This window comes from Furipterus horrens, unplaced genomic scaffold, assembly GCF_987537825.1.
Source record: "Furipterus horrens unplaced genomic scaffold, mFurHor1.1.pri manual_scaffold_11, whole genome shotgun sequence".
NCBI classification, from domain to species: domain Eukaryota; kingdom Metazoa; phylum Chordata; class Mammalia; order Chiroptera; family Furipteridae; genus Furipterus; species Furipterus horrens.
This window is the reverse complement of record NW_028327181.1, coordinates 92,442,543-92,468,589: the sequence shown is the minus strand read 5'-3', so window position 1 is coordinate 92,468,589 and position 26,047 is coordinate 92,442,543. Positions and strand designations below refer to the sequence as shown.

Sequence of the window (26,047 nt, the reverse complement as noted above, 5' to 3'; positions counted from 1 at the left end):
GAGGAGATCGATGTGTTAATCATTAGCTTCATTGTGGTAATCATTTCATAATCCAAACATCATGTTGTACCCCATACATACATACACATTTCACTTGTCGACTGGACCTCAGTAAAGATGGGGAGGGGGTTATTTTTTAAAAATCCAAGCGGAGACTTGGAGCTCAGTGCCTTCCCTGAGGTTATTTCTCCAATCTTCTCTTTACCCACCGCCCTCCCCCTCTCAGGACAGAAAGTAGACACAAGCAAGGCACACTCCTGTGGGCTAAAGGAAAAGGGGGAGTCTTCGGTAAATAAAGCGTTCCCCCCGCGTTCCAGCGAGCTGGAAGGTGCTTGGCCACCTGACTCAACAAACTGCACAAGGAAGGCCCATCTGCTCCGCGGGGCTGCCTGGGGGCGACGCTTGCTGAGCACCAGTATGAACCCCTGACCTCAGAGAGAACCTGAGCTGCCCATCAGCTTTGCAACGATTCCTGTTCTTTTCCACGACCCCCACCTTAAAGCAGGACTGCGGGTTCCAGGCTTGTTTACAGATAAAGATGCTCCGGGGAGCGGCGCGGCCCACGTGGCGGCCCTTTCCCAGGAGGGCTGAGAAGTGAGCGGGACCAGGCGACCTGAAGATGCGCTTGGCCGCGGCTGAATTCCAGAGCTGGAAGCCCGTCCCCTGACCCTGGCTCCCTGGGGGCCCCCCTGCGGCCGAGCGGCCTGCTGGAGGGCCTTGCAAACAGCTGAAATAACCAGAAGGTCCGGCCGACCTTTCGGGCAGAGAGGGCTCCGTTCCTTTCCCAGAAAGAAAGCTTCTGATGAGCTGCGGCCAAAAAAGACAGAGGCGCTCCGGGAGGGTGGCTTGTGGGGGCAGGGCACTGTTGTCTTCCTCTCGGACCAGAACCCGGCCCCTGTGCCTGCCGGGCCAGGACTCGCGTGGGGGCTGCCAGGTGTAGTCCGAAATGGCTCCCCCGACACACGGGCATCTGCCCAGCACGCGTCCGCCGCGCGGCAGGGCTTGATCTTGGGGCCGTGCACACAGCCTTGAATGAAACAGGGAACCTGCTGCCCTCGTGCTGCTTTCTTGCTGGGGCTGGGGAAGGAAATGAGGAAATCAATGGGGCAGGGACAAAATCAAAGCAGGAAGAGGGTCAGGGGTGTGGGCGTGAGCAGGTGCAAAGTGATCCCTGAGCAGGTGATCTTTCTAGAAGGATCTGTAGGAGAGAAGGGAGGCAGCAGGCACCAAGGGCTGGCACCGGGGAGGGGCGGCAAAGAAGCCACTGTCGACACCGTGGCGGGAGGAATGGCGAGGCTGGAGGGTTTGCCGGGAAGCAGCAAGTTTTGACTACATCTTAACAACAGACCGCTGGGGGCTCTGCTGAGGGGAAAACATGCTGCAACAGGACAGGTGAGGACGCTGAGAAGCAAGGAGTCCACTGCCTCACCAGGGCGACAGACAGCGCTAGACGCGCCAAGGGCCCATGGCCCAAAATGTAAGGGTGTCGCAACGCCCTGTCCTTGCAGGACCCTTACCATGAGCTCCTGCTTAAATTCGCCTCACCCTAATCCAAGCCCAAGTGCAGTAGAAAATCTACTCACCGTGGTAGCCAGGACAAACAGTGATCGAAGTGATTAACGCCTGTGTGTAATCAACATCCTTGTGGCCCCTAACTTTGCCCCGAGACCCTAACACGTCAGTTTGGGGCTGGCCAAACTCAGGAAGATTGCTTTCTAAGAGCGTATCTGGGGGACCACAGTCTTAACTCAACAGGAAATGCAAAGAAAATCTTTTTTTCCCATTCTATTTTTTTCCTTCCATTTTACTGACATACCAGGTCTGTCCAGAAGGTATCCAACCACATCATGTGAGAAATAGAGACATTTATTGAAGAAGACACAAGAAACATTGTACACAGGACAATGACGCCTCAGTCCCCTTCAAAGTAGGCACCTGGGGACCTCACACGGTTCTCACAATTGCCATCAGCTGTCCTGTTGTATTTCCCTGAATCTTATTGACAGTCTAAAATCTCTTCCCTTTCAAAGGCGATTTTAGTTTTGGGAAAAGCCCGAAGTCACAGGGCGCCAAATCTGGGCTGTAGGAGGGCTGAGGCACAGGGGTGATTTGATGTTTCACCAAAAAACTCTGCACGAAGCGTGATGCATGAGCTGGCGCACTGTAGTGATGAAGCTGTCAATCACCAGTTGCCCATAGCTGCAACCTTCTGAATCATCTGAATAGTTCCCACAGAGGAACATGCAAGCTTAACACAAAATCTGATGCAGACTCATTGCTCTACTCGCTCCATCATTTTGAATGCGACAGCCACACAGTACACACGCTCACTCAATGGCAACTACTGCCCCTACAGACTAGTACAGTGAAGTCGTCACTGTTCATGCACACACATTCCAGCCCACTCTCCTTGGCTGCCAGACTACATCGATGTCGCACAAACCATTCTCATTATGTTAACTATGGCTAGACTTTTTCCAATGTAGTGTGTATAACACACACAACACTGTGTAGGATTAAGGGGCCCAGCATAATGACCTGACTTGCATATAATGTGAAATGATTACCACAGTACGTTTAGTTAACATGCATCATTTCCATATAGGTACAATTACATTTGTCCTCATGATGAGACCATTTAGGATCTACTCTCTTAGAAACTTTCAACTATATACCACGAAGGAAATCGTTGATTGGATGTCTCCATGCAGGCTTGGAGAACAGTTCCTCCTAGATAATTAAAATGCTGGGGAGTTTTTGTTTATTTTTTTAAAGCTTGAAGACCTCAAGACAGACCCTGTTGTTCAGTGAACCCAAGGATGCCGGGCAACTCATCCATGGGGGGCATATGATGTTCTGCCTGCCTTTATGCTGGAACCACCTGTTGGGACTGTCACAGGAGGATGCCGTGCGGCAAAAGCCAATTGGGAAAAGCAGAGGTGGCATCATTCTGTGCATCTGCAAACCCAGTTGCCATGCGGAAGGTATATCTGGGTCCTTGAAATCAGGTCAGCAAAACAGAGAGGATGGGCCTCTGAACATCCCTCCTCTAACATTCTGCCCTCACCTTTAGAAGAAAACTCATAAGAGATGCAGTCAAGAGGAAAGGGCTCAAGGTCAGTGACCTGAAATCCACTCCCTGAAAGCCCGTTTCCCAAAATTCTAAGAATTTTTTACAAAGCGGTGCTTACTTATTATTTATTGAACATTCTATTATGGGAGTTATCAAATATACAAAAGTTGAGAAACTCACGCATACCCGCCCAATAGCTAGATTCAACAATCATCAACACATGGCCAGTCTGGTTGTTTTCTCTGTCTCCTCTCCGGCTTCCTTCCCTGCTCTTCCACATACACTGAATTCTTTCAATGCAAACCCCAGATTATCATGTAATTTCATCTGTAAAGCATTCCTATATGGTTCTCTAAAGGATAAGCGTTCTTTTAAAATATATAACTACTACCTTATTAACACCCTCTTTTAAAAACTAACAATAATTTTTAATATCCAAAAATCCAATCAGTGTTTAAATGTCCTCCCTTGTCTCATCAATGATAATTTTACCATCGCTTTGTTCTAATTGGGATCCCAACATTTGATTGATGTGTGTCTTCTCTTTCCATTAATAAGTTCCTCCTCTCTCTTCCCTGCAATATACAGTAGTCTCTCTCTATATCGCGGTTCACTTATCACGGCCTCACTGTATCGCGGGATTTAAAAAAAATATTATGCTTACTTATTGCAGATTTTTCGCTATATCACAAATTTTGCGGTACTGTATACGTATGTTGTTAAAGTTATGTAGGTTTAAGAGTGTAGAGTATGTTTAAGAACATAAGTAGTGTTTATAAAAGTGTGGCAAAGTTAATAAGGGAGTGGGAAAGGTTAATAAGGGACTGGGAATGGTTTATAAGTGTGTGTGAATGGTTTATAAAGCCTTAAAATATATATAAATACTAAAATAAATGTAAGGTTCCTACTTCATGGATTTTCACCTATCACGGGGGGTGGGTGGTCTAGAACGTAATACCTGTGATAAGTGCGGGAATACTGTACTTCTAAATAAATTCAGTTGTTTGTCCCATAAAATTTCTTAAATTTTGGATCTGGCTGATTGCACTCCAGGATGTTATTTAAAATGTTCCCCAATCCTCTATTTTTAATGTAGACTGAGTTGTAGATCTAGAGGTAAGATCAGACTCAGGTTTGATTTTTTTGGCAGGTCTACCTTATATAGCTTCTCTTTCTCTGTGTCTTTTTAACGCTGATCAGGGTCCATATGCCCAAGTTTCATTTTTTCATGAGAATAGGGAACTTTCTCTTAAATGCTACACACGATCTTTTCTGTCTTTGCAGATTTATCCTTTCCCCAGATCTGTTCCACTTCTACAATGAAATATATTGGATTCTGTTTTGGACTGAGTGTTTGTGTACTCCCCAAGCTCATAAATTAATTCCTAACCCCCAGAGTAATGGTATTTGAGGTGGAGCCTCTGGGAGGTAATTAGTGATGGAGGAGGTCATGAGGGTGAGGCCCTCGCAGTGGGATTAGTGCCCTCATAAGAAGAGACAGGAGAAAGCTGGCTCTCTCCAACATATGAGGACCCAGCGAGAAGGTGGCTGTCTGAAGGCCAGGAAGAGACTCTCACCAGGATCCCAATCAGCCAGCACCTGGATCTGAGATGCCCGACCTCCATAACTGTGAGAAATAAACGTCTGTTGTTTAATCCCATCTACGGTATTTTATTACGGAAGGCCAAGCAGACTAAGACAGATTCCAGAGGGTGAGGCAGGTGCAGAAAGAGGGGTGAGACCAAAATTGGGGGGGGGGCAGGTATGGAGAATGCTCAATCCAATGAAGCAATTACTGGGAAAATCTGTCTTTGGGGGAACTGAGTTTTGGGATGTGTTGGCCTGCTCCCATAAGAACGTGTATCTAGGATTCAGCATAGTTCCTCATTAGCTGTGTGATCTTGGATAAGTTACTGGGTCACTCTGCACCTCAGTTTCCCCACTCACCTGAAGAACAAAGCCAAAGCCACCTTCCTCCACCCCAAACAGCACATAAGAATGCTCTACTCCAGCACAAGCGTCTGCTCTCAGCAAGTGCTCCGAAGTGCTGGCTATACTCCATCTCTCGACTGTTTTCAGAAGGAAGAGGCAGCAAATATAAGAACACTTTGAAAAAGTACCATGCAAGCCCCAAGCATTACTGAAATTAATAATAAGCAAAATAACTCGTGAAATCTGGACTTCCTGCAGCTGGGGGCTGAGTCCTTTTCCCAACTCTTGGTCAGCATGCTCTGCTCTTGGGTTCTGAACCCAGAGAAGGTAGAAGCTCCAAAACCATGGTCATAAAACAATTCCAAGGGGAAAGTGAAGAGTCATTCTGGTTGGCAGTTTTAAAGCTCCCAACTGGAGTTCCTTGCCACACACTCCCACGACTGTCTGTCCCCTTTGGGGAAAACCTGAGTCAGGTCTCTGCCTGGGCAGACTCTGGTGACAGCTGGCATGGTCCCTAGAGCAGGCTGCCTGCCAGTAGATCTGGTTTGGGACAATATAGCAGGTCAAATTGAAAGTAGAAATTGCACTTTAATATCAGAAACATCCAAAAGAACTCTTTGTCCAGGACCCTGGAAGGGGTACTCCAGCAAGAAGAACCCACAGCGCTAGAATGTAAATCCCTTAAGGGCGAAGACATCTGTTTTGTACACGTGCGCAAGCCTGGGGCCCAGCACAATCGGTATTTGCCGAATGAGCGCGTCCGACACTAACTATGGCCAGGCCTGTTCCATCCCAACCTGAAAGCCCTGCTTCCTCTCATCACCTTCTAATCCTAAGGCGACTTTGCAAGTTCTCCTTTTCCTGAGATCCCCAGCTTGCAAAAGGGCACTTGCTGCAATGCTGTTGTGGGTAAGTATCGCACATGGGTCCTATCTTCTGGCCTAGACAGTCAACACTTTGAGAGGAGGGACCACATCGCCAGGGTATGGTTTTGGGGCCTGGGAGATGGCTGTGTCCATCCGTCCAGCTCATGAGCAGGCTATGATGAGCAGACGCTGCCCAGATAGGCAAGCACTGGGAGAGAGACAGAAGGATGGCTAGGCAGGGCAGGGTCCCTCCTTGCCTCCTACCCGTAACACAGTCCTGGAGCATCCTTCTAGCTTCTTCGGGCCATCCTCTACCCATCTGGAAATGCCAACGTGTCCTGCTTCAAAAGGGTTAAAATAGAAACCTCGCACTGGGTATTGTTCCAGGGAACAGCAGGACAGGCTGTGCATGTTTAGACAAGATGGGGAAAGCCAGCATCTCCCTTTAGGCAAGAAACATAGCAGGAGAACAGGTTTTTATTCCTGGGGCCTTGAGTAACATGACTAGTGGGGCAACAGCAAAAACAATCCAAGGGAAGCATGATTTAATCAGTGAAAACTAGTGGTCCCATACACGGCACTTTCCGATATTTTCCAGTTAGAGTGCATGACCCACAGCTGTGTCATGAAAAGTGGAACAGGACAATTCTTTATCCTAAAAGCAATGTAATTTCAATCACTTGGTGCTCAGAGTTTTGATTTTTGTTTGGTTTTGAGGACTTCTGCAACAGGCTTGAGATCGTTTATAGATGCCTCAAGGCAAGGTTCTTTTATTCCTTTTTAAGTAGCCAGAGGATGACAAAACTATCGGAGCGGTAAACTCTGAATACTGAGAAGTCTGGGAACAAACACCAGTGTCGAAATCAAATAAAACTCACTCCAGAGTGAATGAGACGCGCCCAGTGATACAGCATCAACGCGGGGCCAAATGGCAGCCCGGCGGGAGAGCGGTTGGATCGCCACATCCTCTGTTGCCGTGGGTGGGAGGTGGCTTCCTTGTCCTCGAATCCAGGGTACTCTCTCTCACCCCCTGCCTTCCTCTCAGACGGGTCACCCCTCAGTCCTCCCCCTTGCCAGCCTTTGCAAGGTCCTTCCTGCCTTCCTAGACTTCGCTGACCTCCATCCGCCTCAATCTCCCAGCCAAGAGTTCCAGAGCCTCGTCATGATCCAAGCACAATGCTAAGCTGCTAAACTCCTTAAATACATGAATCCAGTTACCCAGCCACCCAGGGCTAAGCCCCGCCTCGTCCATGAAGCAGGTACTGTCCCTCACCATAGCCGAGCTGACTCCGTTAGATGGAGCGTAACTAATGTGCCCGAGGTGACATGGCCAGGCTCCAGAGCCTGTCCTCATGTGCGTCTTACATTGACAGCCCCTTACGTGAAAAATTATATAACCCCTACCTAGCCTTCCATGGTCCACTTTGGCGACTCTTAGGCTTATTTTATATCCCTGGGGAGGACTTACCACGACGGCAGGGAGCATCTTTCCTGCCCTCATATTAACATGAACCATACTCGATGATCTTTGCTTGAGTATCCTCTCAAAGAACTGGAAAAACAATAAACACCCTCTGTATCAGTCAGCTCAGGCTACCGTAACAAAATAACACAGGCGAGGTGGCTTAAACAACAGGAATTTATTTTTTCACCGTTCCGAGGCTGGAAATCTGACATCAGGACGCCAGTATGGTTAGGGTCTGGTGAGACCGCTCGTCCTGGCTTGCAGATGGCTGTCTTCCCACTGTGTCCTCACCGGACCTTTCCTCAGGGCGTGTTCTCAGAGAGAAAGATATTTCTCTCTTGCTCTTCTTACAAAGGCACTAATCTAAGCATGAGGGCCCCACCCTCATGACCTAACCTAACTCTCATGCCTCCCAAAGGCCTCCTTTACAAATACTATCACATTGGGGGTTAGGGATTCAATCTGTGAATTCAGAAATGGGGGGACGGGTGCACAAACATTCAGTCCACACCACCCTCATACAGTTTTAAGTTATCTTCAATGTTCCACCATAACTTTAAATAACTGCAAAAGATATCATTTTGATCGTATTTGTAAATGTCATTTTTATAGTAAAATTCTTACACCACTCTTTTAAATGTATCAAGTGTAATATAAACACCAGAGCAATTTGAAAAACCATTATCATCATTTAGTAATGGCATGAGTACATTTCCTATTAATTCAAATTTTTTATATTATTTTTCTTTTTTCAAAACTGTTTCCATTCTATCTTAATACAATACACTTCTTTGTTGAAAAGTATTTAATTACCTTATCCTATTACTCTGAAATAGATATTGTGAATAAACTGAAATTTAATATTTAATACTTTACTCCAAGTATTTAAAAAAATCCTTTCTGAGTTGACTTACTCAGAAATTATTACTGTAATCATTTATACTAAAACATATATTATATATTCTGACAATTACTAAGTATAAGATCATTTTATTGTAAATGTATCTTTAACAAGTGAACTGGCGGGGGGCGGTACATATCGACTTGAAGAAAGGCAGGTTCCCTGACGTACTACTTCAGTCTTCCCCGAGAGACCTTTACAGGTGGGACAGGTCACCCTAGCGCGTTCCTGGCTTTGGCTAAGCAGGCGAAGGCTGGCTATGCAAGACTAATAGACCACCAGGCCTGAGCTGTGCACAGTGGTTTCTCAGACAATCAAGTTTAGGAGAGATGATGTTCTGGGCAGTCAAGGACTCCTGCAGAAGGCCCCTCAAATGTTCCCCCTCTCCACTGGCTGCTCTGAAAACCTAGCCCTCAAAAGCAGGCTTGCTCCCCCTCTGAGCTCCAGACAAGATTCCTTTCAATCTACTTACCCCAAGTAGAAGTTCTCACGGGCTGGTAAATGCAGTGAGCTTATTTGCAAGCCAGGGTCATATCTGCTTGGCAACCCAACATGAAGACTAGAAGGACTATAAATGTTGACAGAGAACAGGCAGGCCAGCTTTGCACAAAGGAATCTGTTCTCATGCAAATGGCCCAAAGCAAGATGCCTAGAAAAGAGAGCAATGGGATGTTTCTCGCAGCCAACTGACTTCCAGAGAAGATGCTGAAGGACTTTTTAAGGGCGTCACTACCGCCTCGCCCCCTGTAAAAGAAGAGACACGACAGAAGAGACTAAGAAGGAAGACGAACCCTTTCCTGAATTTCCCAGTTTTTCTGGTTCTGTGTTCCCGACTCCAAAGGTCCTTTTGTTCACACTTAGAATGAACAGAGTTAGTTTTGTCTGGGGGTGAGGAGGGCGATCACCATGGCAATGCAGAGTTTTTTCCTCTCTTTGCGTGCCCAGGAGGAGTGAAGTAAGTGGCGGTACCCAGACTTGGTCTCACCGGGATTAAGAGAACGAGGTGGAGGCGGCCTCTGACCAGGCAGGCCAGAATCATTGGTGTGGCTGGCAAGGCTGGGTTCTCCAGCCAACTCGCCGTTCTCCAAACACAGGTGGCAAATGTCATCTTTAGATGAACTCTGTTTGCAGAGCAAGGCCAGTGTGTATCTATCAGTGTTCTGAGTTATTGGGCAAATCCTCCCGGGCTCGGTGCCCCAGCAGTTCACATCTATAAAATGGGGATGATGAGGGTCAGCTGCCTAAGTCTGAGGATGGGGTTAAAATTAAGTCGGGAACACAGCAAAGCTGTAAACATTTTAATATGAATAAATGACGCTGATAATGCATTATTATATTATTTCACTTCTGTCACTCCCAACAGCCAGCTGTGTCACTTGGTAAAATACTCAGAAGTGACTTCCCCAATCATTCATTCACCTCTAGGACTTTCAGCCATTTTTCCTCTAATATTTATAACCCAGAAACTGAAGTACCAAGACTTCTTGTGACTTGCTTAGACTCACTCAGTTGTAACTGCTGGGCTGCACCACTAGGTTCTTAAGCAACATTCAAATATACCAGATGCTGTGCCATATTAAATATGACATTTCCATGCTGAATGAAGCGACAGGTCCCAATGCTCTGCAAGAGCCTAACTATCAAAGATTACACTACAGTCTGTCCCACTTTAGCACTAAGGGTTTTCATTTCAGTAATTACAATCAGTGTCCACATAGCATTCTGTGTGGATTCTTCCCCAAACAACTCGACAAAAGGACCCTTGCCGGGTATGTGAGGAGTCAGCCATAAATAATAAAACAGTAAGAACTAACGGGTACCGAGGGCTTGCCATACGCCACTCTGAACCTGAGACAGGCATCGTAAATTAAACCTTTCAGTTCCGGGAGCACCACCACTGTGACCCTTTTACCGATTTGGGAGTTGACGCTCTAAGAAACTGAGTTACTGTCAAGAGACTGCAAAGCGAATCAGCGGCCCCTGGCTGTCCAGTACTGGCCCTAACAGAGCACCTGCCCCCGCCGAGTCCACGCGGGAGCTTAGTAACAGCACAGAAAGGCATTTGCGCCAGTAGACACTACCCCCAAATCATGAGGAATATGAGGCAGCGAGCGAAAGGGTTTTTTTTTTTTTAATCAAAATCCAGGCCGCCCACTCCTGGTGGCGACCCCTCCGTGCACGCCCTCGTGGAATAGGGTCTCTCGAGTTTGACATCAGAACAATATCCGAACCCCAATGAAGTGAGCAGCCCGTGCCAAGTCGGGAGGGGAATGCGGAGAATAAGGCCTTTGCCTCCGAACAAGTCCCAGCTGGACCGTCGGGGACATGAGGTGGTCACCAGGAAGCACAGTCTGCGTCCCCGCGGGCTGCGAAACGCCTGGGGTCGGACAAGGAAGCACAGTCTGCGTCCCCGCGGGCTGCGAAACGCCTGGGGTCGGACAAGCTGCTTTGTCCGCAGGACGGTTCGTAACTGAGGTTTCCCGTGCATTCTCTGCTGAATTTAAGGTGCCGTTGGGGTCGGGAACTTCGGGATCAGGGGGGCGTACTCCCTAAACGACTGGGTCCCTCCACTGCAAGAGGCTCCCCTCCAGCTAGACAGCCATACACCTGCGTGGACTTTGGCTTCCGCCAGGGGAGGACGGTACGCGTGCGCCCCCGGCCGGGGATGCTGACTCAGCTCCGCGGCTCACATCCCTTCGCTCATCGCGGATGCTGCAGCTGCAGAAAAGAGAAGGGGGGTGGGGTGGGGGGCAGAACACCCTTAGCAGCCGGGCCGCCAGCTCCCTGGGGCCACTGCGACACTCCTTCCCGCCCTCCCGGAACGGGAACTGTGGGGAGTGCACAAGTTGACGAAACTGGGGGAAGTGGGCCCTGGAGGAGGAACTTGGGGACCACGGCGCCGCGCGCGCAGCTCACAGTCAAGCTGTAAAGAACCTGTTCTGTCCGCTGAGCCGCTACAGCCGCACGCACCGCCTGGGACCATCCCCAGCGCCCCTCATCCCACACCCCAAATCCTCAGGATGCGGGCGGGACTGGGCGCGCAGAGGGTCTGTGAGAAGGCAGACGGCCAGGGGACCCTGCGCGATCCCGGCCGGGAGTGTTCGCTGAAAGGGTGCAGACGCCCCCAAACAAGTCCGTGTTCCCCACTTGCAGTGCGGCAACGCGCCGGGGTCTGGTCCGCCTAGGCGCGCAAAGCCGCGCCGGGTTCTGGCGGCGTGCCCAGGTCCCCGGCAGCGTTGGCCGGAGCGGCCCCGCGCGGGACGGCGACGCCGTTACCTTCCGTGAACCCCGGCTTGGCTGAGAACGGGCGCGCGCCCGGTGCAGACCGGGTACACGTGGGCCAGCGCGCGCGCTCCAGGCAGGCCCCCTCCTCCGCGGCGCTCGCAGCACATGGTCGGCGGCGGCGCGCCCCCGAGGCCGGCAGAGACCGGCTGCAGCCGGTATAGGATCAGAGAGAGGCAGCGACGCGGGGCCGGGAGACGAGCAGCAGCACGCACCATCCGGGCGCAGGCGGGTGGGGGGCGGGGGGAGGGTGCGGCCGGGGTGCCCCAGGCACGGGAATAGGTGGGGGCCGGGGCGGGGCCCTGCGGGCGGGCGCCGGTGACACCCTCCTGAACCAACTTGCGATAGGCTCGGGCCCACGCCCTAAGGAGTTAAACCTTTCTCATGTTACCCAGCGGCTTATAAGGAGGGGAGGCCAAGCCTACGCCTTATTGGGAGCCTTTTGGGGTTTATTCTCTGCCCTTCTAACTTGGTGAGTTGGTTTTATTATTTTACATGTTTCAAACTTTGATTATGGGGTGTGGGTTTTTATTTTAATGTGTAAGGAGCTTTTTTGCCTGATGGGGTGTGGGAGGCGGAGGAGAGCACTTAACATCTTAACATTTTGGAGAGGTTATTCTGAAAATTATTCTGACAGTTGGGAATGCTCAGGGCCACCGGGATGAAGCGCTCTCGCTAGTGTGGGCAACTGAGAGTTAGAATGATCTTGGCCCTGATACAGTCGGGTCCGGAAAATACCTAAAGGCAAGCTTGGCCTTTGAGTGCACCTAAGCCCCGGATTAGGGGCTCCTGACCGGGGAGCAAATCGCGGACGCAGGGCTCAGCGCCTGTGCGTGGATTTTCCGCAGGAACTTGCCTGCGCGTCCCAAGTGCCAAATGTCAGAGGTACCTTCCCTAGGCTCGCGCGCGCGCCCGCGCGCACGCAGGGCGGCCACTGAAGCAGTGCGAGGGAAAGTGGGGTTCCATGGCTCTCCCACCCAAAGCTCACTACTGGGGCGGCAGGCATTTCCCTGCAGAGCACAGGTCGTCCTACACCTTAATGATCAGAGCTGTCAGCGACTGTCGGCTCAACTTCCAAGGTTTCCCGAGCTGCCAACCACGGGAAAGTGCCTCTGAAGCTGAGCAGTTCTGTAGCAAGGGAGGGTGATTTTACAGAGGAAATGGGTTGTTTCCTTCTCGGTTTCTTCTTAAAAAAAAAAAAAACCTAAACCTAAAAAAACTAAACCTCCGCCAACTCCAAGTTTGTGAGGTAGCATATAAAATGTCACCAAACACAGGAGTGTTAGAAAAAGCTCCCCAAAGCCAACTGGGGAACAGCAATTGCAACTTGTCAACCTGGAAGCTCATTTTGTTTGCACTGCTAGACACTCGGTGCCAGCTCTTTCTCGAAAGAGATGGTTTCCTATCCTGGAAAATGACATTTCTCAGCAATCTTACTGGTTTGCAAATCGTAATAAAAAGAGTGATTTGTTTGCAAAAAAGCCCAAGTGCTTATGCTGAAATCTAAGTGATGCATCTCCCCATGTCCTAAGCACGATTGAAAGGCATTTCGGGGGTCAACAATACATCCTGCCCGGTGGATACAGGAATCTCTTCTCATAATTAAGGGAAGGGGGGCCCAGGCAGAGAGTTACAGTATGTAAATACACAATGCAGCCAAGTGGGAAAGCTCCCTCGGTCTTAACGAGTACAGTGACCCTGAGCTTTCCGTCTGTGGTTTCCCGAAGGGGGCTTTCCTCCGCGGAACTCCTGAGGAAGACACAAATTAGAGGCTCAGATTTCAACATCGTGGTCTTGTAAACGGGGTGAACCGCTTGTATCCAGTGAATCAAAGCTGCTGAGGCAGCTGCACAGGTTAGGTTTGGGATTTTTTTTTTTTTTAATAGAGAATTCAAATGAACTTCACCTAAATACAGAATGGTTTTGACAAATGGGGGCCAGAAACAACTTGGAGGAAGCTTATCCAGGCTATGCCTTTAAGAAGAAAGGATGTTGGCAGTGCCTTGCCTACACTTTGCTTACACCAGTAGCTACCACCCTTTCCATCCAAAGCTTGCATTTTGAACTATCCTCGGAACTGACCCTGGACTAACACTCTGATGATCTATAATCCAGTATTTTATATTCGTCATGCCCCCAGATCAAATATTTTCTCAACAAATGAAATCACAGTGAAATTCCCAGGCATAGCAGCTCAACAGACCTTGGCAGAATACACATTTAAGGTTAAGACAATTAAATGCCCGTAGGATATACTCCCAACTGCCTGGCGTATTTTGTTGTCCTTCCTTTGGAAGAGCATTAGGATGAGGACGAGAGAGCTGCCAGGAACCCGCAGTCAGTCATAGAGTTTTACGGGTGAAGAGACTGTCAGACCCGGCTTTCCCAGGTGACGGCATTTAGAGACCAAGTGATCTCCCCAAGATTGTAAAGAAGTTCACACAATAATGCCAATGGGCCTCAAAAAGACAAACGCACACGGGGCTGTGCGTCAGAGGACTTGAATAAAATTAAAGTGTAGCTTAGAACAAATCAGGGTCAAAGGCTATCAGAATTATCGATTCTCAGGGCAGAAAGAGAACTGAGATCATCGGAATCTAGTTCATCCGCATTGTTTACCTACTGAGGACACTGACCGTCCAGGAGCAAAGTGATTCACCCACAGCCAGAGTCACTCAACTTGCCTCTCCAGTTAGGTTCCTTCTCATCAGATAAACGTGCATGTCCCTAACACCAAAACGGACAGATATTCCCGTTTTGGAATCTATAGAGGCTTCTAAGTAACTGAGTCCAAAATTTAGACCTTAAGTTTCTTGCCTTGTAGAATAGAGTCTGACAGTGGCCTGCCCTATGAATGGAAAAAAGGAAAGGAGACCAGTCCAGGAAAGCGTTTATTCTGCAATCAGGGACTTCCACACCTGATGGCTATTTCCTACGCACAGAGCGGTGCATTGCCCAGGATCACCCCAAGACTCATAATTTGCTTAGTAAACTCTAATCAAGCACCCACCATGTACCAACTGCACTGCCAGGTACTTGGTCTGGCAAGAGCTGCTGACTGCCTTGTGGGTGCCTGCCCTGTGTGATCAGAACGCAAAGAGCAGAAATTAGTATCCAGTATGTTTCAGAAACCAGTTTATCCTATTGTCATTCTATACTGTGGTCTTACCTTCAAAGCTAAATTTAGTAGGACATAGGATGATAAAGTCGTAAGCTTTAAGGTAGGACTGGATTCTGGGGGGTGGAGGGATCTTTCCTTTATGATACTCTCCGTCATAACAAGAAGGTTTCTGTCCTCCCAAAACCTAAGAATGCAGGAGAAGGTTGCATTTGGATCTAGCTTCAGGAGCGTAGCACAGATGCAAAGCGAAGTTTTAGAAAACGAGCAGAAGGAGTTGAACACACTGAAGGGGCTCAGAAAGTAACAGAAATAGCACAGTCAAAAGGCCGCCACCTTCCAGCTAGCGGACCAGGTCTCACCCAGGTCCAGCTGCTTCCCACCCCCATTTCCAAGCAGCGTCTAGCATGTGCGCCGTCCTAGCTCCCTGGTCTCCTTGAGCTGCCAGCTTTGGCCTGAGGAAGTCAGGTGAATTATAAGACTCCGTGCTGGATACAGAAATATCAGCTGTGAAAACTGGATGGTGCCTTAAAGATGCTCCAGAAAATCTTTGCCTAAAGATTCAACTAATGAGGAGCTCAGGCCCACAGAGGTGCAGTGACTTTCACAAGGTCACACAGTTAACTGGTGAGTCAGGTCCCAGACCTCTCTCTTTACACACAGAAGTCAAGAGAGCTTTTATTTTGGGGGGGGAAAATACATTTTTTTTTTCTTACAATCTCTATAAAACATCCCCTTCCCTGGCAGCATGTCCCAGGAGGCTGGAGATTCAATTCTGGAACATTCTGGTCAAGTCGCTTCTCTAGGGCTCAGTTTTCTCATTTTGCAAAATGAGCAGCATTGGTCAGAGGACTAGATGAGGTCCAAAGTCCCTTTCAGCTCTTAATGTTCTGTGATTCCAACTCCATTCCGGGGCTACTGGTGAATCCTAAGCCCACCGATTATGCACATGCAAACCACTGTCGAGACAGGCAGAGAAAGAGGGATGGGCGCCCGTCACCAGAACTGAATTGCTGGCCTGACACAGAGCCTTCTGAGGGTGGGTAGGTAGACTCATCCTTGCACAGAAAGCTCAGTCTGGGCCTCCTCATCAAAATGCACTCCAACCAGAAGATTCTGTCGTCAGTCTGCAGTAACTTTAGGCCAAAGCGAGATTCAGTTCATCTCTTCGGGACCTCATCAATTTTATCCCAATATGTTTATATTCAGGTTAGTCCTGAGCCCTCTATTAAGACTCTTAACATCTTATATGCACCCTTCTAGGCTAGAATGATCTCGGCAATATGGCCTTGGATAGTTCTGCTTGTCTCAGTGTGCCAGACTCTGGAAGGATGTGACTGACTGGTTTTAAATATGCATTTAAATCTTCACGTTTCTTATCATTATCATCCACAAACATTGAAGTCCAAGGGGGCAGACACCACTGCTCTGTCTTTTCACTATAGTATTCCCAAGGCCTAGCTTTGGGCCTGGCACCAATAGGTTTTTTTTTTCTTTCTTTTTTCCTTCTTTAATAAAAGTTATGTGCACGGTACTTGGAGATAGGGTAGGACAGGACATAGAAAGAGATTTAGACCCAGATTTTGGTTTCTGTGACCTTAAAATTTAATTGGCCAAATAAGATGCTCATTAAACAATACCCAATTATTAAATGATGCCTGTCACGTGAAGAAAGCCCCTTAGATTGAGTCAGTCAGAGGAAGCATTATGGAAGACGGATTTTGATGGCACTAGGCACCCAACCTGGGGCAAGGGCGTGACCACAGGCAAGGTGGTTAGAGCCTGGAGGGCAAGGAGGAGTCCGGCTGGCCATGGCAGGTGGGTCAAGTCTTAGAACAGGAAGAAATAAGGCTTCAAAGTTAAGCTGGGGTTCAGTTCTGAAGGTCAGACAAATCAGTGGATTTTACCATTCAGAAAGAGGAATGCCATTGCAAAACTCTGAGCAAAAAGTTTTTAAAAGTTGCCACAATGCAGCATTTCAGATGATTAATCTGACTGGACATGAGGAACCAGTTAAGACCAGTAAAGGAGTGGGCTTCACAAGTAAAAGCTCAAACCACTGGCCTGGGAGCGGGTAGAAGTGAAGGGGTAAAGGCCGAGGACCTGGGTGGGTTGTAGGTTGCCCGCTCACTTCCCCTCCTTCCCTCCTGCCCCCCTCTTCAGGTTCTAAAGTCAACACTGGGGTGGGGGTGGGGGGGCTCTTCTCAATCTTAAGTCCAGTACTGATGTCACTCCCGCTCCAGCTGCCCCGGCTGGGGAGTGAACTTTGAGTCTAATAAGGAAGTGGTATGTATTGTGAAAAACCCGTTTGTTGACGGGCTCAGGCCAGGGCTGGTATCTTCAGTCTGTTGCTTTCCGGGATGGGACACGGTGGTGACAGCTGCTCTGTAGCTGCTCAGCTAACATCTTGAGCTGTTTAACTGCCCTCCCCACCTTCCCGTCTGCTCTCAGGAAGGGCACATTAACACACGTGGAAACGCAGAGGCCTTGGCTGCAGACAGCGGAAGCCTCTTAAGGCATCTCAGGCCCAATTTTATGCAACCACATACTTAACAGTAATAGGGTAATAGTGGGCATATAATCCTTTCAACGTATACGCTGCTGCGGGAATGGTGCTATCAGTAGGGTGACCCGTATTCACTTGCATCAGATTTGCTACTTTTTAAGATTCATAGAGTAAATTCAGAATATTAGATCCAAATACCAGAAATTGGCAAGTCTACTGGGTAGATGAGGTCGCCTCCTATAATTTTTCAATTACTCTCCATTTAACAATGAAATCTGTCTTAGTACTTAACATAATTTAATGGTTATGGAAAGGACCCTAAAAATTCACGTGTATACAACGGTATAATTGTAGAGAATTCCTAAACTTAAGGTGGGTGGCCATTAAGACCTTAAAACCATGGACTCGTTATTTTAGATACTACAGGGTGTCTCGGGCACTTTGTCCCATGGAAGGTGGCGGATGGCCCGTCGGTGTCGGCCTCTTAGCCTGCCTTTTTCTAGGCTTCATTTCTGATAGCATTCCTTTTGGTCACTTCAGTCTTCCTTTACCTAACTTGTCTTCAAGTTCATGGTCATCGTGAATGCTTGGTGTGTTGGCCATTGTCTGTCCCTCACACTGCATCTAAGTATCTTCCCTGATGCCGTATGTTTGCTTATTCGTTTTTTTTCCATTTAATTGTCACAGCTTGGGGGTCTTACTTCCAAATTCATTGAGGGCTCCATTATATGTTTTATTATCCAAAGACTATACTAACTACACATGATTTAACTATTCATCAACCTAAGGTATGTAGTAAGTAGTTCTTATTTGTCATGTTTGCTAAAGAATATTAGAATCATCAACCGTCATGCTATTATTGGTCTGATTTTTTTTTTTTTTTTTTTTTTTACTTTTTATTTCAGATTAAGAATGACCGAGAAGAAATCACAGCTTTGTTCCAGAGCCAATGTTTATACTCAAGTGCCTGACGGAGGATGGGGCTGGGCAGTAGCTGTGTCTTTTTTCTTTGTTGAAGTCTTTACCTACGGCGTCATCAAGTCCTTTGGTGTCTTCTTCACTGACTTAATGGACAGTTTTGAGGAATCTAATAGCAGGATCTCATGGATAATATCAATATGTGTGTTTATCTTAACATTTACAGGTTAGTACATCTTCCAGCTTAAACCCTATTGATTTTAATTTGCCTGACTACGTAATGGTTCTCATTGTGTTTCTGATGCCTTTCCTCTGTGACCTCCTGACACCTTCCAGTCTCAAGTAATACGGTGTTCAAGGGGTTTAGGAGCTGAAGGGGAAAAAAAAGCCTTATTCGCCAGCCTTGACTGCCTTCAGTTTAACACAATGTATTAGACACCTACTGTATGCAGATCCTTAGGATGCTGTCGATTACTTTGAGGACGCAGTAACCTCCAGTTCTTTCGGGGACGTAACCATTTTTAAAGAAGCAACATCAAAAGTACTTGGCCTACTAGGCCCTGGTCTCACAAAAACATGCTTATGTTGGATACAGGAAAACGTGGCTACATGAAGAAAAAAGATCAAAGCTTTATAAAGTACATCCATCAACTATTTAGAATTAGCTGTCCCATCTCTATTCTCCATTTGGTGTGCATAACTGAGAATCTGCCATACTTTCATATCATTTTCATAAAAATCAAGTGGAACCAAGCTAGAATTTGATCTAAATGGAACTTTTTAAGAAAGAATCCAAAGCCATGAATATAGAAAATCATTCCACCAACCATAGGAAAACCCACTTTTATTATAGGATAACGCACATATAAAAAACGCATATCTAATTTTATAGACACTCATGGTAACTCAAAATCTTTCATTTAAAAATATGTAGATGAGTTTTATACCATTACTCTGGCTTTCTCTTTAAGAAACCCAAAGAATATATTGTCCAGTTTAACCAAATACTAAAATAGAGTTGACCATTGAAAATGCAGGGGTTAAAGACCCCAACCCCCAAACAGTCAAAAATCAATGTATAATTTTTGACTCCCCAAAATCTTAACAGTCCTCCCCTGGCATTCACGGGCGGTTGGCTCCAGGACACCCACAAATACCCCAAATCCATGGATGCTCAAGTCCCTTATATAAAATGGCATAGGTCAGTGCTTACAGTCAGCCCTCCACATCTGGGGGCTCCCAACCACAGACTGAACATACTGTTATCGATCTGTCATTACTTGAATCTGCAGATGCAAAACCTGGGGAGAAGGAGGCCAAACTGCATATTTATTTTTAAAAATTCAAGCATAAGTGGACCCGCCCAGTTCAAACCCATGGCGTTCAAGGACCAACTGTAATTCCTGAACTGACTTAAGTCACCGTTGCATAAAGTGTATTAGACAGTGTATGTCGTTCCTCCAGGTTCAAGACTTATAAGAGAGAATCTTCTGAAAGCTAACGCTTCTATGTTATAGAGTAAGCACTGTCTTTCATGGTCAAGACTTGAAAGAAGGGACGGTAGGGAAGCTCACACAGCGCTGAAAGTTAACCGCCACGCTGTGCTCTCTCCCGGCAGCTCCGCTCTCCACCGTCCTGAGCAACCGCTTCGGGCACCGCCTAGTGGTGATGGCGGGAGGCGTCCTTGTTAGCGCAGGGATGGTGGTGGCCTCCTTCGCCCGGCAGGTCTACCACATGTACATCGCAATTGGCATCATTTCCGGTAAGTTTCTCTGGGCTCAAAAGTCTTCCAGGTGCTGAGTTTGAAGGACCAGGTTGGGAAGGAGGGGCTCCAACCCAAAGTGTTATTTCTTTCTCTCTTTCCCTTTCTTCTTTAAAATTAATAGTGTGCCAGATCAGTGGTTTTGAACGGGGTTGTATGGACTCCAGGGGATACGAGAATCTATTATCAATGCCCATGAATTTTGGTCTGGCTTTTAATATTTACCAGTGAGAAAGAAAACCTGCTTAGGGATAGTTTGCCACCAAAAGATATCATTTTCACAAAGTAAGATTTTAATTTCTTTATCTGTTATTTCCCAAAACAGGGTCTGAAGATCCTGAGCTATAGGGGAAGGGTGCAGTGTACTGGGCTTCCTCTTAGGGGTCTGAGAAAACTTTTTCCACGTTTAAAGAAGTCATTGCTGATAGATGATAGACAGACAGACAGAACGGACATATATATGTGCATGGATATATATTATATGCATATATATACACATGTGGATGCATCTCTTCAATCAGTGTGCAGCTCTCATTGTTCTTTGTAACTTTCACAGGTTTGGGATACTGCTTTAGCTTTCTCCCAACTGTCACCATTCTGTCACAGTACTTTGACAAGAGACGCTCCGTGGTCACTGCAGTTGCTTCCACGGGAGAATGTTTTGCTATGTTTGCTTTCGCACCAGGTAGGTGGATCACAACAGCCTGTGTATTAATGTGAATCGGGGGAAGCCACGCAGCTGTCCTGGCTACACTACCTCGCCCGCAGTCAGCCACTGGGTGACTGTAACTATATGCATAATGAAAGGGGACTCCCTTCTCTTCTCCAGCATATGTTGGGGATCTGGCCTCCCTCAGCCCCATGTTAGGAATTCAGACATTTTACTCCTAGTCCAAGTTTGCACAAACAGGAAGATACGCAGCACATATTTAGTAACAAGGTGTGAAACACCCATTCCAAAATAAATAATTTAACAACTTGGAATTTGCATACTATTATTTTTCTCCTTTGTTAAAACAGCCATTTTCAATGTGCATTTAAATTATACTCATGAAGCTGGTTTTATTATCTGTGTGGGGGTCATCTCACAGTGAAATGTTTATCCCTGGTGGAATTCCAATCTTAAGATTAACCTGTGGATCACACTAACAAGTAGGAGACAGATAACCTTGGAGACCCACATTCCTTTCCTTCTCTGCCGTTTGTGATGAATGCATCACTGGGTTGCGCTTTGTTCAAAGGAGACACCTGGAGAAGTATTTAGAGGTGACATGTCACGTCTGAAGCTTTTCAGAAAGTTTGGGAAAATGAAAATACGAGTGCACGTCAGCATACAGAGAGAGTCATATGTTCATTGTTGAATTTGGAGGGAAAGCATAAGCAGGCATTTGGTATCGTTCTTTTCACTTTCCTGCTGGTTCCCAATTTTTCAAAATCCAATGTTGAGGGGAGAATCAGTACTGAGTGCTGAAAAGGTAGAAACTGCATTTTGGTGAGCTTCGTCCCCTAGCACTGGGCATATCGGTGGCACCTGACAGGACTCAAGAAATATCAGAGAGAAAAAAAATTAGACCCATTATTGCCAAATGAGTATAAAGCACCCGAAATACCCAAGCCTGAAATATGTTACAGTTCTAGCTCTTCCATATTAATGGGGGGACAACAGATGTGAGCAAATCATGAGCTACAAAAGCAAGCGGAGCCACCCAGAAATGTGGGGCCTGTCTTCTGGGGAACCTTCAAGGTAGCGTGTCTCTCATGTGTAACTGTCAGCGCTCAAGGAATTAAAATGTAGTCAAATGACATTCTAATGAACATCATTTCACCTTCTGGGAAGATTATAAAGGCACTTTAAGATGTTACGGGATCTGAACTTTCCTGCTGTCACTGTGGGCCTCTGCTCCCTTTGGTCCTGCCCCTCCCAGCCTCACACTTGGGTCCAGGTGGCCTGTGGTCTGCAGTCTGGGACCCAGCTAGCTGGCAGGAAGGAGGAGGACTCGGGCGCTTCGGGACACCCCACAAAGTAGAAACTGGAGAACTGTACCATTTCATCCTAAGATAATCACTGCGCTTTTAGATGCTTGGTTTGTTCTGTAGTTACTGCATTCTTCCGAAGGGCTGAATGACTGGATGTATAATGCTCTTATCTAGCTCAGAGGTGGGATATTCTATTCTGTTTTTAAAAAGCCAGAGAGTAAATATTTTAGGCTTCATGGACTAGAAGTCTCGTTCGGAACTGCTCAACTCTGTGCTTACAGCACCGAAGCAGCCGGAGACCATGTGAATGAATGAGCGAGGCTGTGTTCCGGTCAAGCTTTATTATCAGAAAGAGGCAACGGCCTGGATTTGGCCTGCAGGCCACTGTTTGCTGACCTTGGATGTAGGTCAAAAAGTTATTTCGCTTCTTTTGCCTCTGCCTGGCAAAATGCACCCTCCCAAACTCTTTTGGAGACCTGGGAAGGAAAGTTTTGTTTTCTATATAATCATTATGCACATTTTCTCCATATTGATTCCTAAAAAGCACCAAAACCTAGAATAAAGGATATACATGATAGTACAGGTTGATTGCATTCGCACTGAGTAAATTGTTTAAAAAAATTAATTCTACATCTAAATCCATATTGCTACTCGCGATTTTCTCCTGGGTCTTGAGTTGATGTCTGGCCTTACATTCTATTTCTGCTTCCTTCTTGTCTGTTCAAGCCTTCACGGCTCTAAAGGAGAACATTGGCTGGAGATACAGTCTCCTCCTCGTGGGCCTGCTCCAGTTGAACATCGTCATCTGCGGGGCACTGCTGAGACCAATTATAATCAGAGGACCAGGGTCACCGAAAATAACTGGACACGAAAGTCCAAAAGAAGTACAATACATGCTTGAAAATGAGAAAACGCGCACCTCAATAGATTCCATTGACTCAGGAGTAGAACTAACTACCTCACCGAAGAATGTGCCTAGTCACGCTCACACGGAACTGGAGCCAAAGGCCGATGTTCAACAGCAGATCCTGGAGAAGACCAGCTCCGGGCGCAGCGATAACAAAGCCCCCTTATTGGACTTCTCAATCTTGAAAGAGAAAAGTTTCATTTGTTACGCACTATTTGGTCTCTTTGCGACGCTGGGGTTCTTTGCACCTTCCTTGTACATCATTCCCTTGGGCATCAGCCTGGACATTGACGAGGACCGCGCTGCTTTTCTGTTATCCACGATGGCCATCGCTGAAGTTTTCGGAAGAATTGGAGCTGGCTTGGTCCTCAACAGACAGCCCATTCGTAAGATCTACATTGAGCTCATCTGTGTCATCTTCCTCACTGTGTCTCTGTTTGCCTTTACTTTTGCTACTGAATTCTGGGGTTTAATGGCGTGTAGCATCTTTTTTGGCGTTATGATTGGAACGGTAGCAGGTACTCACATTCCACTTCTTGCCGAAGACGATGTTGTAGGAATTGAGAAGATGTCTTCTGCTGCCGGAGTCTATGTCTTCCTTCAGAGCATCACAGCACTAGCTGGACCGCCCCTTGCAGGTAATTTCAATACACAAAATCCAGACCCTTCTCTGCTAGCCTTCCCGCTTCCCCTTTTTTTAACTTTATAGAGTTGGACAGGTGGAACCTCTGTAGCCCTTCTGGATTTGAATCATATTAGTTCAAGATGACATTGTGTAGGGCAAAGAATATTATTAGAAAAGACTGGAGAGAGCGTCATAGGCTATAAACGGAGGCCATGTTGTATTATAAAGTACAGATGATATAATCTATAATGTTTACTATTCCCTTATTAATTGTGGTAGCTTCCTGTTCAAGTCTAATTTAAAAATATACTGATTTTAATACTTCCATAGAATTACAGAGCTGGCAGAACTAGAGATGACCTCAAGATGAGCAGCTCTCTTGATTTAAATGGGAGGAAATTGTAGGTCAAAGATTATGAGCCGACGGTCAAATGGTAAATCAGTGACCAGGTCACTCTGTAACCCAAGCTGCCCCAGCCTTCCCTGTCATCTTGCCTTGTAAATGCTAGAGGGGGACCCATGGATTATGACCCTGTTATCCTCTGACTTTAGAATACCAGAACTAAGGGACTTGTAAGTCCCCTTCTCTTCTCAGGTGTAGGGAACTAAGGACAGAACAGCACTCTGCATTTACTCGATTGATTTCTACAGAATATTTCCTTATAGGAAGGTCGTGCTACGTTTCATACCTTAGACCTGAAATAGGTCCTTAAAGTCACTGTGACTAGAAGTCTTACCCCATGTTCAAAGATACCTGAAATGAGCCGGAGTGAAAATGATAAGCGTTCTCTCCTCTCTTACGAATGCAGCCTTTTCAAAGAAGCGTGTTTTAGGTTCTCCACTAGGACCGGTCAGCCCATGCAGACATTTCAGCAACACAGTTTTCTCAGCTGCTAATAAGAATGCTGCATGTTTGTCCGACTTATGTCTTCCCCCCTAGTGTAGAAGAGATTTCTACCTTCAACACTTTTTTCTTCTTTAGAGAAACAAGACGAAACAAAGAAACAGAGAAGCTCCTGAATTTGAGGGGAGCCTGGGTGAGAAGGCGTGTGTCTGACATGTGGGTGTTTTCCCCCAGGTCTGCTGGTGGACCACAGCAAGGTGTACAGCAGAGCCTTCTACTCCTGTGCGGCCGGCATGACCATGGCTGCCGTGTGCCTCGCGCTGGTGAGGCCATGTAAGAAGGGACTGTGCCGGCGCCACCAGGCCGGCGAGGCAAAGGCCGAGAGTTACCGCGGGAGAGCTTTCCAGGACGTGCCTGAAGACTTCCTCGAAATGGACCTTGGGAAGAATGACCATAAAGCTCCAGCGAAGACAGAGCCAGTATGACAGGCTTGCGTATAGTATCAGCCACCCTGTTGGCTGGCTGGCGGGGGGCGGGGAGCAGTATACTGGGGACATAAGTGGCACAGAGGAGTGAGCCACTCCACCCACTTTCAAAACACATTGTAAAGGGAATGTATACATGAACACCACTACCAACATCCTTTTCTTTATTTTTAAGTTTTCCTTTTGCTTGTTCTTTAAGCCAAAACAAAGACAACGAAACACTCTTCCATACATAAACCTGGCTGTATTCTGTAGCAATACAGAGATACTTAGAAGGACTGTGGTTCACATTCCAGTTTTAAAATAGTGACATAAATTGGCAAAGTGGTTTTAAGAGCTCTCACGTGTGATAAACTGCTATCTTGTACGACAATATCTAGCCCAGGTCATTGAAATGAAATTGGCCATTCAAAAAAAATCTTAAATCAGTTTTAAAATTTCTCATTTTCAGAAATATGAACAAATTGTTTAAAACCCTTTGAAAAATACTGAGGTTTTCATTTAAAACTTAAAAGCCTCTTAATAATCCAAATATTCAACAGAAATGAAGTATACTTTAAGACCAAACATTTGGCTAATAAATGGAAATTTTTATATATATATAATATATATAATATATTATAAACTTGAAACTCATGAATGTGAAATTCCCACTTCTTTTTTTATGGCCAGTCCTTACCAGAAGTATTTCACACAGAATATACAGAATAGCACTCAAAAATGCATTTCCTGTTGCTTTTAATTATACAGAAATATGTGATTGTAGTGTCTTTAATTTAAACCACTATTTATTATTAAGTTATTCTAGGATGATTAAAATAATCAAAAGAAATATAACCTGGGACATAAGCAGCATTTTTACCTCCCTTTTGCAATCCCTTAAATGCCTCAGAGAATACTGTTCTTGTACACTTACTCCATAAAGGCTAAGTTGTAACGGTTCTTCAATTTGATCAAAGGCAACATGTGCTATGCTTAGGGGCAAAATAATGAATAGCAAATTGCCTCAGCATTTTTAAAACAATGTTTCATCACCTATGCATACTTGAGGATCTTCTTTGATCAGAATTATATTCCGTTGAATTGTTGAAGCATTTCTGATTTAAACAAAGAAAATCTTAACTGCTGGAACATTTCTGTATTTCACATGGGGCAGCAGGGACATTTCTTGTCCCATCATGAGTTACACGCTGCAATTTAAATCTTATGTGAACCTTGATGGCGCCAAGTTGCCAGAGTTTTCAGGATAACTGATTGTGGTATTTTTTTTTTGCAGTTACACTACATGTAGAGTATTTCTCGTTTTAGCCATTCTTTTTGGAGAGGGCAAATGTGAGGACGGCAGGCGGTTTCCTCACTCGTCCGTCCTGAATCTCACTGCCGGTA

At 46.5% G+C, this 26,047-nt stretch overlaps 1 protein-coding gene across 1 annotated transcript; it reads left to right on the top strand.

The window, feature by feature from the left end:
* The first annotated feature begins 11,858 nt into the window (after positions 1-11,858).
* SLC16A6 (solute carrier family 16 member 6) lies at positions 11,859-25,259 on the top strand. Its single transcript, XM_090257891.1, has 6 exons — positions 11,859-11,991; positions 18,049-18,287; positions 19,680-19,823; positions 20,380-20,508; positions 22,527-23,345; positions 24,411-25,259. The coding sequence occupies exons 2-6, from the start codon at positions 18,056-18,058 to the stop codon at positions 24,659-24,661; spliced, it is 1,575 nt and encodes a 524-aa protein (XP_090114017.1). The 5' UTR covers positions 11,859-11,991; positions 18,049-18,055; the 3' UTR covers positions 24,662-25,259.
* Positions 25,260-26,047: the final 788 nt, after the last annotated feature.

What these genes read in the sequence shown, in the direction of transcription:
- SLC16A6 (XM_090257891.1), top strand. Translation starts at nt 18,056, where the DNA reads ATGACCGAGAAGAAATCACAGCTTTGTTCCAGAGCCAATGTTTATACT. An exon ending in CGCAATTGGCATCATTTCCG is followed by an intron (nt 19,824 to 20,379) that starts GTAAGTTTCTCT and finishes TAACTTTCACAG; the next exon opens with GTTTGGGATACTGCTTTAGC. An exon ending in AGCTGGACCGCCCCTTGCAG is followed by an intron (nt 23,346 to 24,410) that starts GTAATTTCAATA and finishes GTTTTCCCCCAG; the next exon opens with GTCTGCTGGTGGACCACAGC.